This window comes from Nicrophorus vespilloides, unplaced genomic scaffold (assembly GCF_001412225.1).
Source record: "Nicrophorus vespilloides isolate i.1.1-1 unplaced genomic scaffold, Nicve_v1.0, whole genome shotgun sequence".
Lineage (NCBI taxonomy): Eukaryota > Metazoa > Arthropoda > Insecta > Coleoptera > Silphidae > Nicrophorus > Nicrophorus vespilloides.
Genome location: NW_017100085.1, coordinates 17,451 through 36,615, shown reverse-complemented (window position 1 = coordinate 36,615; position 19,165 = coordinate 17,451). Strand labels below are relative to the sequence as shown.

Sequence of the window (19,165 nt, the reverse complement as noted above, 5' to 3'; positions counted from 1 at the left end):
ATCTTCATTTTATTCATGATTACAAAGTTTAATACTTTCTCATAAATATATGCAATAAAACATATTGAAATGTTCTTAAAAACAGTTATTTATATCCAGTAGAAGCAGTTGGATTCTTTTCTAAAGTTAAACAACACCTATCATGGATACTACTTGGATGGACATGACAGTATAATATTTCAATCACAAATTCCCAATCAATCAACAATCAATTCACCCTTTAGACGATTTCAATAATTGCTTAAACTTTACACAAGATATCCTTGAAGCCAACAATAAATTATAAACAAGTATTAATTAGTTTTGTTTACATATTTTAATCAAATTATTTCATTTTAGGATAAGGAGTCACAAAGTGCAAGTTCAATGAGAATTGGCAAAGTATTCTCCTGCTGTCTCTACAAATAATTGGCGAGCGACCAGTGCGACAGTCACCAATAAATCAACCTCAAAATGTAACTGAATAATGTATTTTACTAATATAAACGAGTTCACGAATGGTGATGATTATTAATCGAGCAGTCCTCGCAAATGAGACTCGGAAAGACTCAACGAACCGTTCGAAATAAGCTATGCAACTTCATGCTCAATTTTTAATTGTTGAGCGTGTTCTGAACTTGGAACTCCGCTGTGCATCCCGAAAATTGTTGTCGGCATCGAGTTAAGTTGTAAGCACCAAGTGTATACAAGTAATGCACGTAATACGGTGGTAGGGCATCCATAAATAATTATTTTCATTGTGAAAGCGAATGTAACCTTCGATACTTCAATCACGATCCTTGCCCGTCCGTTTATTTATTTGTTTAACTATATTTCTCGGCCTCGTTTGTTGCGCTGCGACCATAGATTATTACCCCCTTAAGTACACGACGACGATACCAGAAAGTTCCTCTACAGACCCATGGTGTGTGTGTCTCTTATCATATCCATTGTATTTATTTAGACGGAGGTCAATAAACCTAGACTGGCAGTCTCGATCTGGGGGAGGATAGCAGTTTAATACGCTTGGTTTCCATCATTACCGTGCATTCGTGCAACCGATTCCTAACCAATCGGCTCACTGTCCGTGCATTCGTAACAGAAGATGCGTCTGGTGATCCTGGAAACCTCCTCCGTCGTCACGGAATGGGCCGCAAAATATGTTGCCAAGAGGATCAACGATTTCAAGCCTGGTCCAGACAGATACTTCGTCCTCGGTCTACCAACAGGTACATTTTCATTACAAATTATCATTATTATCCATCAGCGAGAACAACAGCAAAGTCATTTTCCATCGAAGCCGGATTTTCAAGTTTTGCATCCTATTTTTTTTTTTATTTCTTTCCACTTATATAACGCTATATTATTTCTATTTAACGTACTCATTCTATTTTCGTTCCTGCCGATTTTGTTGTGATCTAATCTAAACATGCACACTCAAAAACCGCAGTTCTGATAATCTGTTTGGAAATTATAAGTTCGGAACGTACGAAGGACACGAATATTAAGTAAACTTTGCTTCAATTAAATCAATAATAACCAGTATTTGAAGTGCAACCCAATCTCTGTTTATTTATCGCCAAACCGAAACTTGTTTTGTGTATTTAACTATCTTGTCTGTCTGTTTACCGCTAATATACCTGAAAATAAAATATTCTATAATTAAAATAAATGTACAAGCAACTAATTTTCTGCAGGAAATAATGATGAATCATCATGGAAAATAGATGTTTCTAGATACAATCAATTCCATAAATCTTATTTATCTAGCTTCGTGATACCTACTTAATCCATGTCACACTAAATGTTATTAATGCCATTATAATCCAATTAGAGTCGCCTTAACGTATTAACAGTACAGCCTTATCAGAGAAATATTAATTTGTCTATTTTTTTTGTTATCAACGTCATTTGGAAAATATTATTTTATTATATCAACTAACCTTGAGTTTAAAACTCTTATTAGATTAATATTATATCAATAAAACAATATATACTTTTATAATTTAAACAAAAAGTACGTTGAGGTATGGTCATGTGCAATAATGATGTCCTTCCACCATTAACATATTGACCTAATTGATTACGCCGTTTATTCTCTTTTTTATGTCCTTGTATAACAATGCTTAATTTGTTTATTTATATACATGTAATAACATTTTTATGCTTTGCATGATAATGCATCAGTTTGTTTTCTTGATAAATTGTTCCATATAAAAGCCGTTGACTTTTACTGTAAAATATTATAATATTAGAGCGTAAATACTGCATAGAATATATATTATTATTATATTTTTTTTTATAAGTTTATGTATTTGTGCAATTGCAAGTTATTTTAGTGATTCAGATTGAAAATAAAATAAATACTCGCAAATCGCAGACGGTTGTGTTTAACAACGCGATTTGTTTATTTCCGTTTTTATATCTTGCTGTTGTCTAGCAACTTTGGTCATGAGATTTGTTTGCATCATCAACAACGCTACATTATTAATCAAGTTTTTTTTTAAATTACTAGTTTTATTATTAGATATATTTGTTTTATAATTATTGAGTATATTTTTTTTACTTTTATAGGTAGCACTCCTCATGGAATGTACGTAAAACTGATCGAATTCTACAAGGCAGGAAAAGTGTCTTTCAAATATGTGAAGACGTTCAACATGGACGAGTATGTGAACTTGCCGAGGGAACATCCGGAAAGCTACCACTTTTACATGTGGAACACATTCTTCAAGCACATAGACATCGTGCCGGAGAACGTGCACATTTTGGATGGAAACGCGGAAGATTTGGTGGCCGAGTGCAACAGTTACGAGAAGAAGATAAACGCGGCCGGCGGCATAGATTTATTCATAGGCGGCATTGGTCCCGATGGACACATAGCCTTCAACGAACCTGGTTCGTCTTTGGTATCAAGGACCAGGGTCAAGACTCTGGCGCAGGACACTCTGGAAGCCAACGCCAGATTCTTCGGAAACGACATCGCGAAGGTCCCCAAGCAAGCGCTGACGGTTGGAGTTGGAACTGTTATGGACGCGAAAGAGGTGAGCAGCAAGCGAACAGCTATAAAATTAATCAAATAATAATAATTTTAGGTGATGGTTTTGATAACTGGAACGCATAAGGCTTTCGCTTTATACAAAGCCATCGAAGAAGGCGTCAATCACATGTGGACAGTTTCTGCATTCCAACAGCATCCGCACACGCTCATGATTTGCGACGAAGACGCCACTCTTGAACTGAGAGTGAAGACGGTTAAATACTTTAAGGTACGAACATACATTTTGCTTTACAGTAATCAGCGTGTTCTTTTTTTGTTTGTTGTTTTTTTTGTGTGACGTTTTCTGTAACTAAGTTTGTGTATAATGTAGCATTAACATTGCGCAGCAAATGTGAGCGACGTTTTCGCACAATTGGAAGTCGATACGCGATTAATTAAATTATTTATTAATAGAACCAATTGATTTTGAAAACTTTGCTCGCGGCGCTATGAGAATGCTCACATAGTTCCCATTTATTAATGCATATTTAAACCATAAACAGGCACTCAGTACGGTTCATCATACATTGATTGAAGAAAACACAAGTCTCGAACAATTTCGTACAATACATTAATGGTAATTGTATACACACTTATTATTATTCGGTTGTGGTTTATTGCAATAATTATATTATATTTCTGTCGTCTAAAGCCGGCACATCTGTTGAACTGTTCATTTGTCTTAACATGTTTACTAAATCCTATATTTTATATGTAGTTCTTTTTAAAGTTTACTTCTTTTTTAAGGACTGATGTATGCTGTTAGTAATTATTTTTGAAGACGAGAAGTGATCAATTGTAGTCGATGCCGATCTCTACTAACACCAATTACAAATATATTCTCTTTACTAATCCTGTTCCAAAACAATAACCCTTCACCTGTTCTTACTAAAGTCGTAATTATTTTCAGAGCATCAACGATGAACACTGCGATCTGCTCGGAGAGTGAACAATTTCTATTTTATACTGCTTTGCTTCAAGACAAAATAACAAAACAAAAAATAAGGTTCCTATCGGTTTCGTTTTTATACTTGTCCATTTATCCAATATAACTGATATGTAACCGCAGCAATTATTTTATATACAACATTGATATTATAAATAAACGTATACAGGCTATATTTTTTATAGATTCAGATATTTGTATTATATACTGTAATCGAATCCTCTTGCACTTTTCAACAATCGTTCAGACAAAATTTTATAATAATTAATTAAAAAAAAAACTATTCTAATTAATTCATTCATCAGGGATTAGTTTTAACATCTAGTTCCGTGGATTTCTTTGTTTTATGCTATTCATGTAAAAATTGTTTAAATATATTAAAATTTTACAATTGCGACGTAGGCAACTTTATATACTTCATTGGATAATTTTGCTTAATCAATTGATGGAATTTGCTCTTAGTTTTATAAATAATGTTTTTTTTTATATTGAATTGTTAAATTATATAAAAAATGTAATTATGCAGGGTGTGATATAAATATATTATATTTTTAAATTAAGATTATAATAAATCCAGAGAATTGTTCACTTCTCGAATGATGTATCATTTTTTTACTTAACATTAAAATTTGAATAATACTACAAAATATGCTTAAAATTTATTTAAAAAAAAATACTTTGTTGAACCACTAGTTAACTAATAGGTAAGTTGTTGCTATTTACACAATACGTGACTACTATTTAACTCGATATCTTAATTATTTCAAATACAGTGGAACCTCGCTTAACGAGTACCTCGCAAAATGACTCGCTTAACGAACGACGTTTCGCATAACGAGTGACGATGAGAAGAGAAGACCCGGATTGCGTGCCTGCTACATTATTTTTAAAACCTGTGAACACATATTGTGTGCAATTTTGAATATGCTTCACTATACGAGTGAAAAACTGGACATTTTGGAACGGATTCGTTAAGCGAGGTTCCACTGTATTGTCAAAATTTGTTTAGGAAAACTTTACTTTATCTTAACACTCGTATATTATATAAAAAAAATAGTTTAACAATGTATAAAATTTAATTTTATGTATGTTTTTAACAAAAGTTAAATTTAAACACGTTATAATTTAACTGTTAATAAGAATTTTGATACTTTTGATGCTTTTGGACAGTATGATCAATTTAAACAAAAATTTAGTTTATTAATTCATATTAATTCTCCATAATTTCTTGTAAGTAAACTTACATAAATATAACACAATTAACCTGAATTTTCGTATACTTGACACTAATACTTAGACTTTTATATAAACTATAAATGTACTTAATAAAAATTTCAAGGATTACATACTTTGATACACAATTATAGTTTATTGTAAATTTCCTCCAACTTGAAAATATTTACTTTGTAATTATGAGAAATCTTTACAAATGACGCGTTTCTCTTTACGCTTAAATCATGAATCAACGTAATAATTTATTTATTTGATGTTTTGTTAAAGTAATTCCGGAAAGTAATAAAACAACCGGATTTGCAACGTTAATATACCTTAAACTATAATTTCGAACGCCTTGAAAATCGCTGTAATTATTACTTCCGTTTCAAAAACGAAATGCAACGGAATTAATATTTAAGTTTTATTTCTTTAATGTGTTATTATTGTCTCAAGTAGAAAAGTCGTGAAATTATTCGCGCCTTTTAGGGATTAGCGTCCTTCGCATGAACGCGCTTACTTCTAATTTTTTTCAGTAATTATTTTACCATTATGTTCAATGTTTGGTCCTTCCCCAAGGTCCCAAGGTCTCGTTCTTGCGGTGATTCTCATCCGCATAATCAGATATCATATAATAATAGCGCATAAAGCAAATGAAACCGCATCATCTTTGTGTTATATGTAAATCGCTTACAAATCCGCAACATCGATCAGAAACGAAACTGTGTGCGGTTTCTGAAACCGAAAAAAAAAAGTGGAAAGTTTGATGCATTAGAGATATTTAAAGAATCGCGAATGGGAAACGATAGAAATAAAGAAAACCGGAGCAGAGTTTTACATTGAAAACTAACTTAATTGCTTAGAAATTTGGGTGCTTTTGTGTTGTTCTCGTTATTCATCATTTAGAGCTAAATACATGCATTTGAAGCAAACATGTCGTTAAGTTTAGAAATGTAATGCACGTGTTGCAAATTGCATTCGCAATTTGCATGTTTTCACATCTAAATTGAAGAAAAGAAGAAAATAATATGTATTTATTAAAATGAAATTATTAGAAGCAATTGCTAAACCTCTCAATTTTGATATTTAATAATGCACATTAGCAACAACATATTAAATATTCATTAATTAACCGCATGTGGACTTCAAACACTCTTGAACAATTATAAATACTTTGAAATTCAATGTAATTTCCATAGGAAAGAGTTAAATCTATGTTTTTGAAATAATTGATGATTATATAAATAATAATAATATATTGTGATTATCCCAAGAAATTGTATATTTATAAATTTTTATTTTCATACACTGAGAAAGAAATATAATTTTCAATACATTTAGATATTAGTAAGACAACAAAAAAAGTTATGTAATGACTGAGAATCAAATTTCATCATTCGTGTTAGTAATTTGAGATTTAATTTGTAATGTAATTTGTTGTTTCAGGTTCAATTTCATAAAAACTTATATCAAATTGGAACAATTTCAATTATATAAATGTGTGAAAATCTATACTAAATGATTGTTTTTTTTTGATATTTCATATTTATTTCGAGATAAAGTTAATACTTGATAATTATTTACAATAGCAACAATAAATATTTGGATTTGTGACTATATATTTTCAATTAATCTGTCTATTTAAGTAATTTGTTTTTATGGATTTTTATGATTTTATGGTATGACATTAAATCCTTATTTTATTTGTGGTTATATTCCTACATAATCAGATGAAGTCACGTAATATAAAATGTATAGAATTGACTTTTATACATGAGAAAATTAACTTTTTCTGTAGTATTCGAGAAATTCGAAAAAAGGTAAAAATGTTCAATGAAAAATTGCAAACTTTCATTTCACAAGCAAAAATAACAAATATATTTAATTGTATTCCATTGTTTGTTAATTATTTGTATATGAAATTGATGATTTTTTTGGAAAATCATGGTTTTTAAACATTTTAATTTTGTTTATTTTTTTTCTTTAAAAGTTCTGTAAGTACGAGCTGTCACATTACATTTGTTGTTGATTTGTTATGTAATAGATGTACGTTTTTTGAAGCGTATTTTTAAAAGATTAAAATAAATAGATAGTAAAATTTTGACATGTGGCTCATTGTTGAAGCCGAAAAAGTAAACTATACAGGGTCAAGATGCGTGGCCCCGAAGAAGAATCACAGGTAAACAAGCAGATTCATCGTGAGACGATCAGGAAATGTTGGCAAGTCTCGTTAAAATTCCTGAAGGTAAAATACATTCATATACAAATACTACAATGAATACAAATAAACGATTGTAGGAAATAGTACGAATAGTCAGGAACTCGAGTTTCTAATTTGAATATGTTTTGTGCTTGTTTAAAGTAAAGGAGGAATAAATTTCAATGAAGTTCGAGGAAAAGTGAAATGTCCATCTGAATTTAAAAAAAACATCTTGTTTCCCATTTTTAATGAATAATTTGACTCGGATGTAAATAATTTTGTTAATATTTTCTTTTAGACAAATTTAGATGTAAATGTTCGTGCACAAACAATCAATATACCCAATAAAATAACTTTGAATAATAGTTATCAAAATATAAATGACGTATGTCATTTAAATTGGTACATAATCTTATGCATTTGTTTTAACTGTCACTATTATCATCTGAATTCATAACTGTCAATGCTACTAATTTTTATAAATATCGTATAAATTTATGTCGGTACATCTTACAGAAGTATTTGATAAATTTGTTAATATTTTCTTTTAGATAAATTTAGATGTAACTCTGTATTTCTAAATGATCTATATTCCAAATAACATGTATCAACAGGGTCTATATAGCAAGCCCGACAACCGAAAGACCGTCTACTAAAATCCCGACTATATCAAAATCTCCACAACCATAATCCCGACTATATCAGAATCTCGACAACCATAATCCCGACTATATCAAAATCCCGACAGTATCAAAATCCCGACTGTATCAAAATCCCGACTATATCGAAAATTTCTACAATAACATTTTTTAATTATTTCGGAGCGTAATCACTTTTAAATTGTTATTAATTTCGATTGATTGTATTTCGGTTGTCGGGATTGCGATTGCCACCGAGTTTTAAAAAGTGAGCTCAAGGAACAAAAAAAAATGACATATGTCATTTAATTTGGTACACAGTCAAACGCATCTTTTTGTTAAGAATTTTGATAATTATTGTAAAATATTTATATTAGTACACTTTCTAGAATGATTTGACATTTTGTAAAATGTAAATTAGTTCGTATATTGTGCGTATATTTTTTAATTGAACATGAAACATATTTATTAATTAAACGATTTCAGTTTAATTTAAATAACATAACAGAAAACACATGTTCTGTGTTACTTTAAAGCAGTGGTTTCCAAACTTAATGTTATTACGCCTCTCTTAATAATATTATTCATATTTTATCCCCTCCATTTCATAAAATAGATAAAACTTTAGCAGTCATTTGGAAAATTGTTTACTGTGACTAATATCGCGTCTCAAATTAGACTAGTCCACGCCTCACAGTTTGGAAAACGCTGCTTTAAAGGGAAATGAGGAATACATTTTAATGAACTTCGAGAAAAGTAAATTGTTCATTCGATTTGTTGATTTATTTGACTCGGATGAAGAGAATTTTATTTGACATATGTTTAAATGACATATGTCAACTATGTTGTGTCCAATCACTAAAGTTTGGGTACCACTGAGGACTATTATAAGTCATTAACAGAATCAATATGCAGAATATACAAATCTCACGGAAGACAATGACCGTTTGCAGCGTTCTTCGTATTTTAACCGCTGCCACCAAAAATATATCGTGTCCCAGGGTTTTCTGGACACTGTGGAATATCTTCTTCTGTTGTCGTTGTGGAGTCTCAGTAAAACCTGCAAAGACTGATATAGTCTCAATAAAACCTTTAAAAATGAACATAGTTTTATAAGAATTACAAATGAAGTTATGAAAAACCAACGACAACAGAAGAAGATATCCCACAGTGGGACACGACAACTAACTAAATGTTGATACACATTCAAAGGCATCTGCTTTAACTACTACTACTGTCACTTGATACTTTAAATGTCAATAGTTTTAATTTTGATATTTTTTGTATAATATATGCTTTGCTACACCAGAAGTATTTAATAATATGTAAAATACAAATAAGTTCGTAACTAAGTGAATATGAAAAATAGTTATTAATTTAATAATTTCAATTTAATATTTCAAACATTACGTAACTTTTCTGAAAATGTGAATATGTTCTGTTTTAGTTAAAAGTGAAAGAAGAATAGATTTAAATGAAGGAATTCAGCGTTTCTCAACTTATGGATCACGAAATGACAGCTGTCACTTTGTGTTAAAACGTCAAAAAAATGATGTTAAACGCAATTACAACTACAAACAAATACATTGAGCCGTACGGCAAAAAGGTTGAGAAACGCTGCTACAGTATTTTATAACATCATGTTTTCTACTTGTTGTAGAATACGATCAAAACAAAATTGTGTATTTTACCAGTTAACATTGATTAATTTTGCACGTTCTAATGAAATAAGAGTAAACAACAAATGATAGTTTGCCGTAAATATAGGATTTTTAATGAACGATATGTATGTAGGCATTAGCATATTATACAAAAAAAAATGAAGATAAAAAAGTAGTAAAATACAAGCATGCAATAACGAACATTGCGTTAATTCTTTACACATGTGCATATGTAAACGAGCAATAATTAAAAACTAGTTCGAATACTTCCTTTGCTTTTACCAAATTCATTTCGCAATACATTTAAAAGTAAACTTTAAGTATTATTTATTAATCCATTGATATAATCAAGTTTCTTTTAAATAATATTTGATGATGTAACAATTAATAATGGAAATTTTATTATAATTTGAAAAATTATTAATTATATTTATTAATTATTCATCGCTAGGTAAATAATTTGAACGAATTATATAAACAGTTATATGAATTCTTCTGACGTTTATCTCTATTTCGTTTGTATTTTCAGGAAATAAGTTATTATTGTATTATATAATAAAGGATAGTAAGGAGGAAGACTTTTTGCTACTAAGATTTTAGTGCAACAATTTTGCTAATTTGTTTTTGATGCGTAGCTGTTTCTATCAATTATTTTTTTATTGCAATTTTCTCTTCCTCAATTAATGTCAATGTAATAGGAGTGTTGACGGCAGATTCCAAGAAATAATACGAACGTTTTTAATGGTGTATTTACTACTTACAATAAAACTGATAAAATATGATGCTGATTCTAGTAAACACGAGATGCTTGAAGAAAGGTTAACTATGCAATTGATTATTCATCAGATAAATGATCTATTTAACATATTCATTAATATCATTGCATAAAGCAAACATTTATTTCTTTGAATTAAACAAAATCTTAATGGTACATCGTAATTATAAGAAAACTGTAACTATTAAAAGTTTAGTTAATAAAATGAATATTGCTGTGAATTTAAGTAAAAAGTCAAAGATTTCCGCTAACATTATGTAAGATGATATCAGTTTACATCACTGATGATTTCATTTTTTAATTTATTAGTTGGCTGTATTAACTTTACTAGTATATTAATGCTTTGCGATTCCACTATTTCCTTTGACTGTGAATCTGCTGCTATCCTTAACACTGTCATTGTCCATCGACTTGGCTGAAGAAGATCATATGTTGAACCTCATTCATTTGACTGTCCATCTGTGATGAATGATGGTCCTACTGCTGCAAGCACCAATAGTTCTCCCACAAAGGGCCTGGCTTGACCAGGGTACGAACCGGCGTCCAGGAAATCGTGGATAGTCGCCCTTCTCGATTAAATCTCCTGTAAGAACGCAAATAAGAAATACAAGCTATATTTTATAAAATATATTTACTTTGAACGCAGTTTTGTTGTAATTGTCGTAAACTATTTGTTAAGAGCGAAACGATAATAATAATTGCGTTCAGATTATACAATGCACGCAGTTATAGAAATAGCAGAAGTCTTGAATACTATTACTGTTGTTTTTTTTTTGTAGATTATAACAAAACACCTTATTATACAATATGTAATAATAATATTTGTATGAAGCATAATTTACATATTACATTTCTTAGTAAATTAACAAAATCTTTGAAATATTTTATTAAATTTTTTTTTTTTTTGTTGTAAACGTATATTGTTCAATGTTCCATGTCCAATTATTTATATTATATTTAATTAAGCATTCAATTAAACTTTCTATTGAATAAATTATGCAATATTGTTTGTTTTTTTGTTATGTAATATTTGAGTCTTATAAATAAATAAGAAATAGATACTTATATTTTAATTTAATAATTGCAACTTGAATGAATAATATTGATAATTTACTTAATATTTTCTTATAGAAAATTTTTGATGTACATTTGTGTCCAAACATGATCGATATTCCCAATAAATTAGCTTTAAATTATACTAACCTCAAAAGACAAAATAAAAAATGACATATGTCATGATTAATGTCAAAAGATAATTATTTTATAATATTTATGTTGGTGCACCTTCCATAAGTTTTTGTCAACTTTCGTAGAATTCTTCTAGTAAATATAAATGATTTCAGTTTCATAACAATAAAAATCTGATGAATTATGCTTTTTTTAAATTTATGTTAAGTTATAACTTAACACTTCATACAATTTCTAACTCAGCATAACGATTTGCTTAATTAGAAAATTTAACTCATGTTTCACCTACAACACGAGTTTTCCATTATTATGCAGGGTATTGACCAAAGTTAATTTGTACTTCATTTGTATACACATTTTTTCTCAATTTAAATAGGCACACAAATATATAAATCTGATTAAAAACAACTCCCTAAACATGTATTCTTTTGTATTCAACAAAGTGTTAATAATAAAACGAAACTATAAGACCAATATAAATTTGATTCATAAAAATGAGATTGTTGTGAATTAAATTAAATAATTTTTGTTGTAACAATTTTGTTATGAAATTCATAAATTATGTAAACAAACATTATGTAAGGTGATAGTTGGAAATTTGTATTTACAAACATTGGATATTTGCAAATACAAACCTCAATGATCAAAATATGAATGACATATATCATTTGAGTTGGTACACATTCAAACGCAAATGTTTTAACTGCTACTGCTGTCATTTAATATGATAAATATCAATGCTACTAATTTTGATTATCGTATTCAATCAATGTTGGTACACCTTCCACATTTATTTGAAAAGTTGTAAAATCCAAATTAGTTCGTATTAAATATGTAAAATATTAAGTTTTTAAACAATTTCAATTTAATTAGAATAACAATCAGATAAAATATGCGTGTTTAAAATTAAAGTTAATAATAGAAGAAGAAAAATATCTTCATGGCCAATAACTAAATTAATACCTACAATTTTCACAAAAAGTCAATAAACTTGTTCTGTTTCTGAGGAATTTGCAAATGAATAGATTACTTTTTTTTAGTTTGTTGAATGTAACGAATCGCTAAACTTAAGTCACATTGCACGTATTGCCTTTTATTTTGTAAGGCTAATTTTCATACATTTGTTTCTCTCTAAATATCTACATTAATATCTTATAGATCAATCACTTTAATTATTTCAGATTTTGATATAGATTTTAATAAACTAAACTTCAAATACGTTCATGCAATATTGAGAGAATAACATAGTTTTGTAAATGCATCAAAATTGAAAGGAAACTGTACAAGTGCTTGATCGTAAACTTCCTACTTGCTTACCCAAATCTGAATCAATTAGACGACGCATTGCAATTTCGCGCAATTAGATAAACGCTCCACCAAATTGATCACGAAGGCCATTTCCCAGCATCAATTTAAATAATTGAGCGCAATTTTCGCCATTACAAAAAAAAAACTTCCTACCAACTTTCCCATTCGAATTCGACACATTTTTCTTAGAACACAGATCTAGGCCGTTCCAAAAAGAAGTAAAAACAAAATATTAAGCTGAAATACGTGATCTTGTGCAAGTATCGAAAACCTACAATAATATCAATGTTTTTTTTTTGTTTATGGGTAACGCTCATTAAAACTTCTAGCTTCTTGCTAAATTTTCGATACCGTTACGCACTCCTGAACACATTTCTCTTTGGATGCTTGATGCAATCTATATATTGGGTAGCGATTATATAAGTTACGATCGTTGCGCACATGCGGATGATTGCAGAGCTCATTTGGTAATCCAATCCGTACGATCGGATTCGAGTAAAAGCAACCTGTTCTTGCAGTTATCGTATTTACAAATACATTTCCATAAACTAGGATTAATTATTTATACAAATAGTTGCATGATTCCAATTGCATATTAAACATGATTCCATAATAATTTCAATATAGAACACAAGATTTTAAGACTTTCTTCAATAGTTTTTCTTTTCGTCTAATTCTGACACTTGCATTCTATTAAACTATCAACATCATACACTAAACATATCTCTTTGTGAGCCTCAGCTTTCTTGCTTCTATGGAAATATAAAAGTAAAATATGTTCGGTTTTTTATTTCTGTTAAAATTGACTATAAACTACACAAAATTACGCACAATTAGTTTCAAGTGACAAAATGATAATATCATAACATTGACAGATGTCCTTCAAAATAAACATAACACTATATATTCATACAAAAATTACCATAAAGTAGAATTGTTTTTATTAAAATTGTTGCATAACAACCATGATTTCATAATAATTTCAATATAGAACACAATACTATAACTAATTTGGTTCATTTTAGGAAGTAGACTTCAATCGTTCTTGAATCGTTTTTTTTTTATCAAGCAAATCCAACTTGTACTTGTCATTTACAAACACAACATATAGTGAACGTGAATTTTAGAAACGCACGGTGAACGAATTTTGAAAGGCGATGAAAAAGTTAGCAACGTTTATTTCTTTTGCTTCAGTTTTTTTCAGACGATTCATAAATATTTCATTGAACATTTTGCATACACAAATAAATTGTCTTCATTTGCTTTGAGACATAATAGTTTTGTTATATTTATTAATAAATTTTCATCATTCACATTTTTAATTACAAATATGTAATAAGTATAAATTGTTTTACATTGCAATGTCTTCACGATTCATTGTATTACTTGATTACGGATGTCAATTATTATCCTATTGCATATACATTTCCTTAAACGAGGATTATTTTTATTCAAATACTTTAATGATTTCCATATATATTTCCATATAAATGGTTCAATAATAATGTGAATAAATAACACAACATTTTAAGCAATTTGGTTCATTTTAGAAATAGACTTCAAGGCGTTCAACGTTTTTTTGAGCAAATCCAACTTGTTCTTGCAGTTATCGTAATTACAAATTAATTTCCATAAGCTTTAAGTAATACATAATAATTTTAGTAATTTAGTTAATTTTGGAAATAGACTTTAAGGCGTTCTTGTAACGTTTCTTTTTTTTTTATCAAATAAAAACTGTTCTTGCAAACAAATAAATTTTAAACAAATTTCCATAAACTAGGATTATTTTCATTCAAATTGTTGCGTGATTCCAATTGAAGCATGATTCAATGATAATTTGAATATAGAAAAGACTTTAAGTAATTTGGTTCATTTTGGAAATAGGTTTCAATTTTTTTTTGTTTTCGAGCAAATTAAACTTGTTCGTGCAGTTATTGTAATAACGTTCCATTATGCGTAATTCCAATTGCATAAGAAACATGATTCATTGCTACAAGACTTTAAGTAATTTGGTTCATTTTAGAAATACACTTCAAGACGTTCTTGGTACGTTTTCTTTTGAGCAAATCCAACTTGTTCTTGTGGTTATCGTAAATACAAATGCATTTTCATGAACGAAGATTATTTTTATTCAAATATTTGCATGTTTTCAATTGCATATAAAACATGATTCAATAATATGTTCTGTCCAGCCATTAGAAATACATGCTGGCAGGAGACATGACCTTTTTGCAATACCTTTGTATATATGAATTAATACAAGTTATCAGCAGAGTGGACAAATCTTATTGAGAATAGCGAACGGACTCGGAAAATGATAATCGCACAACCAAATCACAACTTCCATTAACAATAGATAAGTTCAAATGTAAATTATGTAGTTTAAGTTAGTCTCAGTAAGAATCTTAAGTGAATGCTCATCATTTAAACGAACAACAACCACATATTATTAATTATAAAGTTAAAGGAAGAATAATCGGCAAGTTAAGAATAAAGTTATTTAAAATCAACTGGATTTAGTTCAAATTTCCCAACCTTGAGACTCCATATGGATCAACAGAAGAAATAACAAATAATTTGAATGTAGAACACAAGATTTTTAAGTAATTCGGTTCATTTTGGAAATAGACTTCAAGGCGTTCTCGGAACGATTTTTTTCTTCTTTGTAAATTGATCTCGAAGAGATCGGTGTACTCTTTAATATTTTGCATTGTGGCATTGACACTACTTTTTTTTTCTTCGTATTATCAAAATCCATGGTCAAAATGATAATGACTTTTTTAACGCATATCAAATTTCGTATTATATTTATTTATTTTTTTCTCTCTATCTTTCAGTATTTAATTGAATCGAGAGCGTAGGTTAATTGCCGACGAACGGTCTCGACATTCAAGAGCCGTTTCAAGATCGCGATTTCTTGGGATCAGCGCAATTAGTAGAGAAAAGAGAAAATGAACGCGAGAAGAAAGAATACTAGTAAAGAAGTAAAAAAAAAAAAACAGAATGAATGCGTGTACATGCACACACATATATATATATTAAGAAACTCGTTATAATTATTTATGATTTTCTAATCGATTTCGCTCGCCCCAAGTGAGACTCGTTCTCGCCGTAAAACTCTCAAGTTCAATTACATAATGGCCAAGGCTTTCCTCCGAATGGTAATTAAATATTATGGACCATTTCGATAAGGTCGATTCGTATACGTTCTGAACACGGTTTAATAACAACTATTTTTAAGAACTATTAGATATATTTTCCATGACATTTTCTTTTCTCGTTTCGCAGTGAAATTCGCTGTTCCGCTTTCGTTGTGTAACGACGCACCGAAAAAAACATAAAATAACATTACAAAAAAAAAATAATATGAAAACAACGTCGAAATAGCTCGACGGCAATAACACAATTTGCGGTTTTCTTTAAGAATTGCATAATTTCACGGATTACAACAGTTTGCTTTAATGCTTTTTCTTCTTGCTATTCGAGTTTTTGAATGTATTTGATTTGGATGAAGCGGAAGAAGCGTCGTGAAATTTTTCCACTGCGACATTGGATCGTGTTCCGATTGTATTTTATGTATACATCCGAGTTATATCAGATATCTCATGGCTGATTCGCCGATTGACCCTGATCTTAAATAGAGTCGGCCTTTGGGAGCGGAATCTAAACAAAAATTTTGGAAGTTTTACCGGCAAAGGACGACCGGGTGAAAAAGAGGCGCAGCGACAAAAAAATATATACCGCGTCCTGCGGAGAATAGAGGGAATAGATGGTGAGTGAATGAGTGAGAGAGAGGTCAGCCTGCATCTATTTGGTGGATAAGCAGATATATGGTTTGTTAGAGCTTCCACCACTTCCCCCGACCAGCGATTATTATTGCGCTCCTCGTAGTCGTGCACTGCAAATTCCGAAACATCATTTACCAAAAGTGCTTCGAATGATTCGGACGCGTTTCTGAATTGTGAACTAACTATGTGCATAGAGATCAAGTTTTGAGCCCCAGTACGAAACTATTGATTAACACGAAACGCTAAAATGCAAGAGATCAAAGATTTGGATGTTCTGCTGAAGCCATGCCTGGGCTCCAAGAAAATATCCTCGTACACCACGAGGAATTTGATCGCCGCTGGTGAGAATTATGGAAGCATCATGTTGGCTGTCGACGTTAAGATAAGGAAAGATAATCAAGATGAGAACGAGGATGAAACCGTGAATTTGGTAGCAAAACTCTGTCCACCAACGGAGTTTATTAAGAAGATGTTCAACATTCCGATTACGTACAAGAAGGAAGTGGGCTTCTATAGCACGGTAATCCCTACGTTGCAGCAATTCCAAATCGAAAGGGGAATCAAGAAACCGATCGACTTCTTCCCGAAATACTTTGGGTCGAGGATCAATTTGAACGGATTCTCCGAAGTCGACGACGACGCTTGCCTTCTCCTCGAGAACATCAAAGTCAAGGGATTCGATATTGTGGACAGGCTCCAGGGCTTCGACATCCAAAGCGCCGAGTACATTATCAAAGATCTGGCAACGTTCCATGCGGTTCCCATCGCTTTGAAGATGATCAAACCGGACGTCTTTGCGAAGAAAGTATTGCCGTATCTAGGTAAGCACATGGAGGCGGACACCATCAGCGAGGAAATGAATCAGAGCATGATGAAGTCCATCATCGAAGGCACTGAAAAGAACAACGAATGCGCCAAATACAAGTCGCGCGTTTTGGCTGCGATGAAGAGGAACTCCGAGAACTTCGTCAATCAGACGATCACGGTCCAGGAGCCATTCGCGACGATCGTCCACAGCGATTATTGGGTCAACAACACGATGCTGAAGTTCGAGAATGGCAGGCCGATCGCTAACGCCATCGTCGACTTCCAGCTGATCGTTTACGGTAATCCGGCGCACGATTTACTGTTCTTCATCTACTCCAGCTTGAACAACCACATCATCGACGAGAACTACCAGAGGCTCGTCGACCTCTACTACGACACCTTCATCCGAGTGCTGGAAGATCTCAAGGTCGACACCACGCCGTTCGGTTACGATGTTTTCCTGAAGCAGATCGAGTTCGCAGCCACCGAACTTCAATTCTACCACATTATGTTCATGCTGAAACCAATCTTCACCGACAAAAAGAAAGTCAAACAGCTGAGCGATATAAACGAGAACGAAATGTCCAACACCGACGACATCTCCGAGATGTACTATCCGAAACTGTGGAGCACAATCCTAGATTTCGCCAAGAGAAACTGGATATAAAATTTTAAATTATTTACAAACACAAAAAATCTATTTATATCTATTGAAATGTTTATTTTTAGCTAGTTTTAATTTAGTATTATTATATGTACATTATGTAATTCTCTTATAAGAAAAAAATAAATAAATTATATTAAATAAATCAACCATTAAACCTTGATATTAGACAAATCCATAGAACACAATATTCAAATTTTATTAATTCACATTTTTCTTTTACATAAAAGACACATAATTCGAATGATTAACATATAAAATATTTCATACTTAATTAAACACATATAAATTAATTGTATGTAAAGATTAAATCCATTGCCAAATAAAAATTATAACAGTTGCTTTAAACAATTTGAATAAAGTAATCTTTATAATTCGATATTTTAAATATTAATAACATATTTATTACGTAATATGCATTTTTGTTTATCTAAAAAAAAGCTATCGATCAAGGTCTAATATTTTATAATTAATAAATTATTAATGCAATTTTAGTGTCTCCGTAATTTATAACAGTTTGAGCTGTTTTTCTCTTGTAGGTAAAAAAAAACTTGTCTATGCTTATGAAAGCAACGGCTTCGAACGAATCCTAGCTTTTCCGCAATTGGGGTCAACGAATCGTCAGCGGCAGAACAGAAAACGGCTATTGGAAAAGAAAACCGCTTTGTTCTTCTCCGTCGAAGCAAATTCATTCTTTTCCTGTACAAAATGATAATATGTGTCGTTGCTTTCATCGGATAATGATGATATTGTTGGAATAAAATTAGACAATTGTATTGAATCGGTTTTGTCATCTTTACGTAATTCACCTTCGAAATATTTTTGCATCTTGCCTAAAGATTATGGTGATGAGATCGTTATTTTTTTTAGTTAAGATTTTTTATTGTTGTTAATATTGAGGCGTTGTGATTTGAATTATTTTATTTATTATGTTTATGAATATTGAAAATCCGTCCCTG

General features: G+C 30.6%; 2 protein-coding genes across 5 annotated transcripts; both read left to right on the top strand.

Moving 5' to 3' along the window:
* The first annotated feature begins 361 nt into the window (after positions 1 to 361).
* LOC108567157 (glucosamine-6-phosphate isomerase) lies at positions 362 to 4,203 on the top strand. 4 transcript variants are annotated; one of them, XM_017927466.1, is made up of 6 exons: positions 362 to 455; positions 944 to 1,208; positions 2,554 to 3,023; positions 3,075 to 3,248; positions 3,523 to 3,596; positions 3,930 to 4,203. In XM_017927466.1, the coding sequence occupies exons 2-5, from the start codon at positions 1,085 to 1,087 to the stop codon at positions 3,592 to 3,594; spliced, it is 840 nt and encodes a 279-aa protein (XP_017782955.1). In that variant the 5' UTR covers positions 362 to 455; positions 944 to 1,084; the 3' UTR covers positions 3,595 to 3,596; positions 3,930 to 4,203. The 4 variants fall into 4 exon arrangements, with proteins under 4 accessions (XP_017782955.1, XP_017782954.1, XP_017782953.1 ...); XM_017927465.1 differs by having other exon boundaries at positions 362 to 668; XM_017927464.1 differs by having other exon boundaries at positions 362 to 1,208.
* A 12,632-nt stretch (positions 4,204 to 16,835) lies between these two features.
* Positions 16,836 to 18,254, top strand: LOC108567118. The gene has a single exon (XM_017927390.1). It carries the CDS (start codon positions 16,983 to 16,985, stop codon positions 18,207 to 18,209), a length of 1,227 nt encoding a protein of 408 aa, XP_017782879.1. The 5' UTR covers positions 16,836 to 16,982; the 3' UTR covers positions 18,210 to 18,254.
* Positions 18,255 to 19,165: the final 911 nt, after the last annotated feature.

Excerpts from the sequence above, each read along its gene's own strand:
- LOC108567157 (XM_017927466.1), top strand. The coding sequence starts at position 1,085 with ATGCGTCTGGTGATCCTGGAAACCTCCTCCGTCGTCACGGAATGGGCC. Across the intron at positions 1,209-2,553 it reads CGTCCTCGGTCTACCAACAG|GTAGCACTCCTCATGGAATG; the intron begins GTACATTTTCAT and ends TTACTTTTATAG. Across the intron at positions 3,249-3,522 it reads AGACGGTTAAATACTTTAAG|GCACTCAGTACGGTTCATCA; the intron begins GTACGAACATAC and ends AACCATAAACAG.
- LOC108567118 (XM_017927390.1), top strand. The coding sequence starts at position 16,983 with ATGCAAGAGATCAAAGATTTGGATGTTCTGCTGAAGCCATGCCTGGGC.